General features: G+C 25.7%; 2 protein-coding genes across 2 annotated transcripts; one reads left to right on the top strand and one right to left on the bottom strand.

Annotated features, from left to right (window-relative positions):
- Positions 1-16: 16 nt before the first annotated feature.
- Positions 17-1,395, bottom strand: LOC124428975 (60S ribosomal protein L19). Its single transcript, XM_046973611.1, has 4 exons — positions 1,297-1,395; positions 767-873; positions 523-686; positions 17-393 (listed from the first exon to the last, which is right to left on the bottom strand). Exons 1-4 carry the CDS (start codon positions 1,299-1,301, stop codon positions 67-69), a joined length of 603 nt encoding a protein of 200 aa, XP_046829567.1. The 5' UTR covers positions 1,302-1,395; the 3' UTR covers positions 17-66.
- A 281-nt stretch (positions 1,396-1,676) lies between these two features.
- Positions 1,677-9,307, top strand: LOC124429243 (probable peroxisomal acyl-coenzyme A oxidase 1). The gene is made up of 11 exons (XM_046974278.1): positions 1,677-2,392; positions 4,545-4,704; positions 4,846-5,014; positions 5,132-5,255; positions 5,433-5,552; positions 5,632-5,747; positions 5,864-6,033; positions 6,234-6,396; positions 6,489-6,832; positions 7,024-7,279; positions 7,418-9,307. Exons 1-11 carry the CDS (start codon positions 2,260-2,262, stop codon positions 7,676-7,678), a joined length of 2,016 nt encoding a protein of 671 aa, XP_046830234.1. The 5' UTR covers positions 1,677-2,259; the 3' UTR covers positions 7,679-9,307.
- The last annotated feature ends 486 nt before the right edge of the window (positions 9,308-9,793 follow it).

Here is a 9,793-nt window from a genome sequence, read left to right as displayed (position 1 = left end):
ATGAATTCAAACGTCATTCATTTTCTTTGAGTTTTATTTACATAATAAAATTGTTAATCATTAAAATTACTTCTTTTGCGCGGCAGCTGCTTCATCCTCTCGTTGATAGGACTGTAACAGCTCTTGCTTTTTCGTGGCAATTCTTTCAGCTCGACGTTTACGTGCTTCGCGTACTTTGGTACGCCGTGCTTCAGCTTGATCAGACAACATTTCTGCCCTAGCCTTCTCAGCTTTTTTCTTATGAATAAATTCCATAAGTACTCTTTTGTTCTTAAAAACATTACCCTTTGCTTTCATATAAAGCAAATGGTACAAGTGTCTGTCAATTTTTTTAGTCTCACGATATTTTTTCAAAAGACGACGTAAAACTCTCATCCTTTGAATCCATAAATCCTATATGAAAAATAATTAATTAATACAAAATAAATCTATAGAATATGATCCATATTTATCATGGTAATTAATAATATTATACAATAAAAATATCTACACGAAATTTACATAACAACTTTAAAAACTTACTTTCTGAGGAGTACGAGCATTTGCCGTACCCTTTCTTTTTCCAAAGCCACAATGACGACCCTTACGCCTGGCTTCTGTATTTTTACGTACACGTGCTCTAGAATGAACTGCCACAGGTTTTTTTATGATCAGACCATCCTTAATTAATTTGCGAATATTCTGACCTATAACGAAAAATAAAACAGATAGTTGTAAATGATTTGAAGTAACATTTTACTATAGATAAACAAACAGGCAAACTTACGAGAGTTAGTATTTGCAATTTCATTAACTTCGTTAGGATCCAACCATACTTTCTTCTTTCCACACCGCATAACAGAGGCTGCCAGCCTCTTTTGTAGTTTTAAGGAACTATAACAAAAAAAAAAAAAATAATAAATAAATAAATAAATATATAAATAAATAAAATGAGGTTATACGTAAGATGAATGTAATCTCGACGACTACGATCTAAATCATTGATATACGAAAAATAGTTTAAAGGTATGCAATAAAATTAATATCTAACATCATTATTAATAAAAATTATCGCTATGCATATAAATAGTATTAAATTTTAATGGAAGCATAAGATAAATATATAAGAGTTAAATATAATACCATGTGGTTGTCCGTCAACAACATGAAAATCTTGCTGATAAAAACAATAACTATTTATCATAATCCACTTTATATAACCAACAAAATGTTCCAAATTCATTGTTTAAACTTATAACAGTCAATATAAATTAATTCCAACAATAAGAATTATAGAATAGAACGAACAATCCTTACCTCATGATGCGATTTGGAAATGTTTCGACGTAAAGAAAAAGAAAATGGCGAGATACTTGCTTCCTCGTAGCATTCAGACGGAAGTGCAGCCATCTTGATATCGCACGAAGATTCTAAAACGCGCCAAATTCAAATCTTCCATTTAATAGATCATTACAAATATTATCGGCGCACGCTATAATATTAAACAGAAATGACATAATCAACCTAATTTTAATTGAAATTAATTCTCGTAATTCTCATGACGTTGGTAATTAAAATTACGTTAAATTGTTTATGTAGGTAACGTAGGTAATGATATTATCGTTAGAAATGGTCAGAGGTAAGAAGTTAGAATGGTAAGTAGTTCGATGAAATTCACGAAAGATGCTTTATTCTCAAATAGAGTGGATGATAAGAGAATAGAAAAAAAAAGAATAAAAAGAAAGCATAAAAGAAGATAACATATTTCATGCATAATATAGAGAATGGAACTTCATAAGACACGAAGTACTTGTAATTCTTGTTATAAAAAAAGTTACCAGTTTCTCTATTCAGCATTTAGTTAGTATGTGTCAAACAGTGTTAGTACTGGTATAGAAATCGTTGCGTCGTCATCATTTAGTTTTATTATCATCGGTTTATATTGTAAATATTTTTTTTCTTGTATGACGTGAAAAGAAAAAGATTGGAAAGAAAAGGAGTAGAAAGAGCAACTAAAGGGAAATTAAAGGGAAACTAAAGAGGATTGAAGGGAATAATTATCTGATCGAAGAAAATCGAGAGAGACTGACTCTTTCTTTCTTTTCCTCTCTTAATATCGTACGTATGAATTTTGTGAAAATTTGATATTGTTTTATTTATTGTGAAAAAGGGCGAGTCGTCGAAAATTAAAAGGAACACGGAAAAAAAAACAAATAGAAAAGGAAAACATAAAAGAAAAAAAGAAAAAGAAAAAAACGAAACGAACAAAAACAGAAGAAAATGTATCGAAATAGAATGACAAATGTGAACGAAGATTTATTACGTGAACGACAAAAATGTACTTTCGATTCGAAGGAATTAACTCTTTGGTTGAATGGTACTTCTGAGAAAATAGCTATACGACATGAATTAGGTAATAAGACAATACTTCTATATGATTTATACCATTGTTATTTACATTTTACACCGATATCATTCGTACTTTTTCTTCGTATTTTCTTTTTCTTTTCTCTCTCTCTCTCTTTCTCTCTCTCTAAAATTTCTTTCTTTTATCCTTTTTTCCGTTGATTCATCATTCTTTTTTCTTTTTCCTCTTATCTCTTTACAAAATCTTAAAAAAAGTATCTTAAAAAAATTCAATGATTCTCGAACTTTTGTACTTTTGTATTAACTATCTCTCATATATTTTAATATTTGAAATGACTCTGTATTTTTGATAAATTTTTTTGTTTTGAACAAAATGTTTATGATATATATAGGATAGAATTATAATTAGCGAGTTTTTTAATTTATAAATGTCATTATAAATTTTTTCCGACATAACAGACAGTACATTCAAGAAAAGAAAAAAATAGCGTTTAAAAAATAAAAGTCCTTGTACTATTGCATTGTAAGGAGTGTTCTTTTTTCTATTTTTACTTTATTTTCTTATTATCTCATTTTTCATATATATTTTTTCCTCTTTTTAATTTTTTATTTACATTTTTTTTTTTCCAAATATTATAATAAACTTATTTAGTGATGACAAGTTAAAGATAAGAAAAATAGGTGTTTAGGAAAAAAAAAATTTTTTTTTTAAATTTAAGAATGTTCATTTTATATTTGTCATGTGAGAAAAAAAATTCAAGGCGACATATTTCAAGGACCTTACATTAATCCACTTTAATAATTTGTTCTTTTATTTTTTTTTTATTTATTTATTTTTTTTTTTCGATCTACATCTAATATGTCGATAAACAATGAAATGTATATTTTTGAAATTACAACTATGCATAATGCATTATGCATATTAATATTTTTAAAAATACTTACAATATCGAACTTACATTTTATTTCAATTAAATGATACTACAAAATTTCATATTAATTCAAACAGAATTTACATTGCAAATTTTTTCGAATATCACGTAGTTCTCTTTTCTGCATATGTATGTGTTATAAATACATACACACGCACACATTTACATTGATAATATATATTAATCATCGACCAGTTTTTTATTGATAAAAGTAGACCTTTGGTAAAATAAAAAAAAAGAAAGAAAAAAAAATGAATAAAAAGATAGACGTCAAGTAATTTATATGTATGTGTATATATATACATATATATATATATAATTATTTAATAAGCATGCGAAATATCATTATTCTGCCATAATAAGCATTACAATTTTCATGATATTATCATTAATACGTGAACGAGTTGAGAATGACCGATTTTCAATCTATGAGATGTATCTATCGATTGATTTTAAGATATGATTATTAAAATTTTTGGAAAGATACTACGTTCATTATTAAAGTTATCTTATTTTTAATTTGTATGAATATTTTTCTCTGTGTGTATGTATATGTATGTGTGTGTGTATGTGTGTGTAAGAGAGAGAGAGAGAGAGAGAGAGAGAGAGAGAGAGAGAGAGAGAGAGAGAGAGAGAGAGAGAGAGAGAGAGAGAGAACACAAAGAATAATTACTTATATCAAATTATAAACAACACAATTATTTATACATTTCGACTATTGTGTTTTCGTATTTGTAATAATCACTTTGCATGATTATATATACATGTGAATATTATTTATCTAATTAAGTACATAGAATTTGATTATTTTTTCTTTTTGTTTGTTTTCATTCTTTCTTTCTTTCTTTTTTCTTTGTTTTTTTTTTATTTTTTTTTTTTATTTTTTTTTATTCTTTTAATGACGTTAATTAATACAATCTATTGCATTATGTATATATTTATTTACATAATTAATGTTGTTTTATGTAAAATTTTATATTTACCATTTAAAAATATTATTATTTTATTTTTATTATTTTTTATTTTATTATTATTATTATTATTATTATTATTATTATTATTATTATTATTATTTGTGTTCATTTTTTTTTTCTTTTCTCCTTTTTTCTTATACGATTAGATTTAAATTGTACATTCGAATAGTTTTAATATCAATCATTTAATTTTGTATTTGATTAATATATATTATGTAAAAACATATTAGCGTATATTTCTTTCGATTTAATATATATTTTATACAATTAAATGCGTTTTTTCTTTTTGTAGAAGATACTTTTTTAAATGATCCCTTGTTGCAAGATAAAGTTCCTGCAAAGTATAAAAGTCATAAGGAAACTTATGAAGATGCTATTAGAAAAGGATGCATCGTTTTGGATAAGTTACAATATCTACAAAGTATAGGAAAGTCCGATATGCATACTTATATGTAAGAAGCAATTAATATTTTTTAATGTAATATAATTTTTTTTTTTTTTTTTTTTTTCAAATTGAAAATATATATGTAACATATTTTGAAGAAAACTAAATGTGATTTTTTTTTATAAATTATTTATGTTTTTTCTTATAGACAAATTTTAGGTGGAATGTTAGGATCGGCGATATTAAAAGATGGAAATCCATTAACTTTACATTTTGTAATGTTCATACCAGCATTATTGGGTCAAGCTACACCCGAACAACAATCTATTTGGTTATCAAAGGCTTGGTCTTGCAGTATTATAGGAACTTATGCTCAAGTAAAATCGATATTAAATTTTTTTAATAATTATTCTCATTAATTGTTATTTTTACACTTAAAACATTCTCTTCGTCAAATTGTATTTGTTTATTAACATTTTATTGTTTCTTCTTAGACAGAGCTAGGCCATGGAACATTTATTAGAGGCTTGGAAACTACTGCGACCTATGACCCTGAAACAAAAGAATTCATATTAAACAGTCCAACTTTAACATCATACAAATGGTGGCCAGGTGGTTGTAAGTACTATTTATTTTTTTTAAGTATTATTTCATCTATTAATTAACAATAATGACTCATGCCAAAATAATTTGCTTTATGATTTCTTCCTCTCTTTCTCTCTCTCTCTCTCTCTCTTTTTTTGTCCTCTAGAACATCCCACGAATAATATTAAATTATGTCTATTTATTTTCAAGTGGGTCAAACTGCGAATTACGCCGTAGTAGTCGCACAATTGTACTCGCAAGGCGATTGTAAAGGAATACATCCATTTATCGTACAACTCAGAGATATAGAAACGCATGAACCTTTACCAGGTATATAAATATTTTTCTATTAATCTATTGCAATAATAATAAATTACTGATTATGAATATTAAAGATTCATATTTTTAGGTATAAAAATTGGAGAAATTGGAACTAAATTAGGAATGAATGCAACTAATAATGGTTTCTTAGGTTTTGAGAATGTTAGAATACCGAGAGATCATATGTTAATGAAAAATTCTCAGGTAATAAAAGAAAAAGATTATTTTGTTTCTAATAATATTCTTATATTCATATATTCGATCTCATTAAAGAAAGAGGAAATCTTTTTATTTTTCTTCATTTGTGTATTTTTTTAAAGATATTAGAAGACGGAACTTATGTCAAAGCAACAAGCGATAAATTAACTTATGGTACAATGATGTTTGTTCGAGTGGTATTGATACAAGATATTGCAAGTTATATTTCTAAAGCGGTAACCATTGCTATTAGATACAGTGCAGTAAGGAGACAAAGTCAAATAAAATCAGAGTAAGTGGTTATAAAAAAATATTTTTCCCCGCTTGTAAATATATGCATTGTAAAAATTATTGATATTCTTGAGTTTACTTAAAAGAAAATTTATATATTAAAAAATCATTTGTAATTTGTACAAAGTGATTCTAAATGTCTGGGGGAAAAAAAAAGTCTGAATCATTATTAGTTCTTTCTAAACATTTCTTTCCGTTTAGTGAACCCGAGTCACAAATTATCGATTATATGACTCAACAATACAAACTATTTCCAAATCTTGCGATGTATTTTGCGATCATTACGTCTGCAAATTGGATTTGGAATATGTATAATAATGTGTCGGCTGAATTGCATCAGGGTGAACTTGAAAGACTCCCAGAAGTATGTATTCTATAAATATTCTCTAGATCATATATATGGTATATATAATACATAAAAAATAAAAATAATCTAATCACATTTTTTTATTAAAGTTACATGCACTTGCATGTTGTCTGAAAGCAACAGCTTCATCCGATGGAGCAAGAGGTATCGAGGAACTTCGACTTTCTTGTGGTGGTCATGGATACATGGACTCCAGTAATTTACCTGTTACATATGGTTTGGTAACAGCGGCATGTACTTACGAGGGTGAAAATACAGTATTACTTCTACAAACTGCAAGATATTTAATGAAAGTTTGGAGACAAGCTGTAAGAGGTAATTCATTACCACCTACAGTAGAATACTTGTCTAATATAGCACGTGGAACAAAACAGGAACCTTGGGATGATAGTTTAATGTGTATCGTTAGAGCTCATCAGGCAGTTGCTGCAGGGTATAAATTATATAGATTTCACTTTTATATATATATATAAAATATATATATATATATAAAATATATATATATATATAAAATATATATATATATATAACATATATATAACATATACATATATTTTATATATATATATAACATTCTTAAAGATATTTTATAAATTTGTTTGTGGTAATTATCTCTTTTTATAGAAAAATTCATCTGGCTTCTCAGAATATGGATAGTAAAATAAAAAAAGGTCGTTCCCCTGAGGATGCCTGGAACGAAACTAGTATTGAATTAATGCAGGCAGCTGAATCACATTGTCGTGCTTTCATAGTAATGAGATATGTCACGGCTATCAATGAGATGACTACAGTATCAAAAGAATTGCATATTGTATTAAAGCAATTATGTACATTGTATTGCACCTATTGGGTATTACAACGAATGGGTGATTTCTTAAGAGTGAGTCTAACGTTTTCTAAATCTTCTCTCTTCTTCTTCTTCTTTATTTTTTTGTTTTTCTTCTTTTCTTTTTACCATAGAGATTGTTCACAAAATTAATTGCCTAATTAATTAATCAATTAATTATTTTATCTTTAGTTCTCTAGCTTAAAAAAAGAAAATATACCGGGGTTACAATCACATTTGGAAGAAATGCTAACAGCTATTCGTCCTAATGCTGTAGGCATAGTAGATGGTTTTGATATACCCGATGAAATTCTTGGATCAGCATTAGGAGCTTACGATGGTAATGTTTATCAACGTCTTTACGACGAAGCTATGAAGAGTCCATTGAATCAAGAAAAAGTAAACGAATCTTTCCACAAATATTTGAAACCATTTCTTAAAAGCAGATTATAGCGTATATGTTAAATGTTAAAAAAAGGGAAGTATGTTTTTCTTCTTTTCTTAATCTGTTAAAAAAAAAAAAAAAAGAAAAAAAAAAAAAAGGAAATTTTTCTAAGAAAAATTAATTAAAATAAATTAATCCTTCTCGATTAATAGATTAAAAGATATAGAATGTGATAATGGTAATATGTAGATTTTATATGCATTTATAATATTATTGAAATCAAAATGATTGAATAAGATGAAGAGAAGAAAGAGAAAAGAAAAGAAAAATAGTTACTTCATGTTAATTTCTTTTTTTTTTTTTTTTGGTTTTTTTATATATATATATATATATACTTACGATTCTTTCTCTCTATCACTCTTTCTCGGAAAGAATTGTCTTAGATTTTATATGGTGCTAGAATCATTGATACATTTAATCTTATCATAAGACAAAGATGATTATTTTTCTATGTATTTTTGGTAAATCTTTATCGAGGTGAAACAATAAAGTATAACTTTTTTGAATAATCCACAATATTCCCTTTCATTAACTCGACGTTCTTATTAATTCAACAAATTCATTGACAAATATATATATATATACACATATATATTTTTTTTTATGTGTATATATATATATATATGTATATGTATATAGGATGCTCTAAATAAAATGTTAAAAATAAATCTTGTCGAAAAAGAAAAAGAAAAAAAAAATAAATAAATAAAACGTGATCCAAATAAAAGTGTTGCAAACTATTTTCATTGAAAAACAAATGCAGTCCAATTAAAATGTTGCAAATTATTTTCATCTAAAAATATATGATGTTTGAAATAAAATTTGTCTTGCAAAGAATGTGTTACTGAAAAAAAATTATTATTTTTTTATATATGTATTAAACAATTAATCCATAGGATGTCATTAAAAAATGTAAATAGTTTGTAACACTTTCTTAACCATTCCACATATATATATGATACATATATATATATATATCATATATACACGCTCACACATGCACGCACAAACACACACACACACCTACACACACATATATATATATATATATATATATATCAAATAAGTCCCTAAACTTCTCCTTACAGAATACAATATTTATTTACAGAATAGGAGCGACGACATACACTGTTTAATTCTTTACGATACTAAATACGATAATAATAATAATAATTATTGTTGTTAATTCTTTGTTAATCACAATGAATCAATTAATTCAATAATAATAATAATAATAATAATAATTATTATTATTTACGTACGCAACCCGCGATAATTATATTTTCAAAATTCTAATCTTGTCGTCGTACACATGTTTTGCTACATTGTACTTGGGCAGGAATGTTAAAAGGCGAAGTTTTTTCTTTTCTTTTTCTTTCTTTCTTTCTTTTTTTTTTCTTTTTTTTTTTCTTTTTTTTTTATAATTAAATCTGAAAGTAATTAATAAAAAAAAAAAAAACAAAATAAAATTATATACGAGGTCAATGTCGCGGGCGAAGAATGCATGCGTACATTATTTCTGTATACATATACATATACATATATACATATTCACATATGTATTCCTTTTAATACACAAGTATGTGATAAATATATATATAAATATATGTCTGCATGTGTGTGTGTGTGTGTGCGTGTGTCATGTGTTGTGTATTTACGTGCATAGTATATACTTAGTGGGACAGAAGGGAGCACAGAAACGATACTTACACTTAAAAAATAATATTCGTTAATTAATAATTATCATTAAATATTAATATTAATCGGATTCATTTTTTAAAATTAATATTATTATTATTATTATTATTATTATTATTATTATTTAATATTATTATTATCATTATATTATTATTACTCTTATCCTTATTAGTATTGTTATTATTATTATATATTTATTATTATTACTATTATTATTATTATTATTATTATTATTATTATTATTATTATTATTATTATTATTATTATTATTATTATTATTCTCATTCGTCCGCTTGGCCTATGTGGGATTTCTCTCTTTCATTTTTTCTTTTTAATTGCTATAACGCGATCTTATGGGATAAGTCTTATAAAATATGTTGTTTTCATTACATACAATTATTATATTCACTATTTTTTCATAAATT

The sequence above is a fragment of the Vespa crabro genome, chromosome 14 (assembly GCF_910589235.1).
Source record: "Vespa crabro chromosome 14, iyVesCrab1.2, whole genome shotgun sequence".
In the NCBI taxonomy this organism is placed as follows: domain Eukaryota; kingdom Metazoa; phylum Arthropoda; class Insecta; order Hymenoptera; family Vespidae; genus Vespa; species Vespa crabro.
This window is presented reverse-complemented; position numbering and strand designations above follow the sequence as displayed.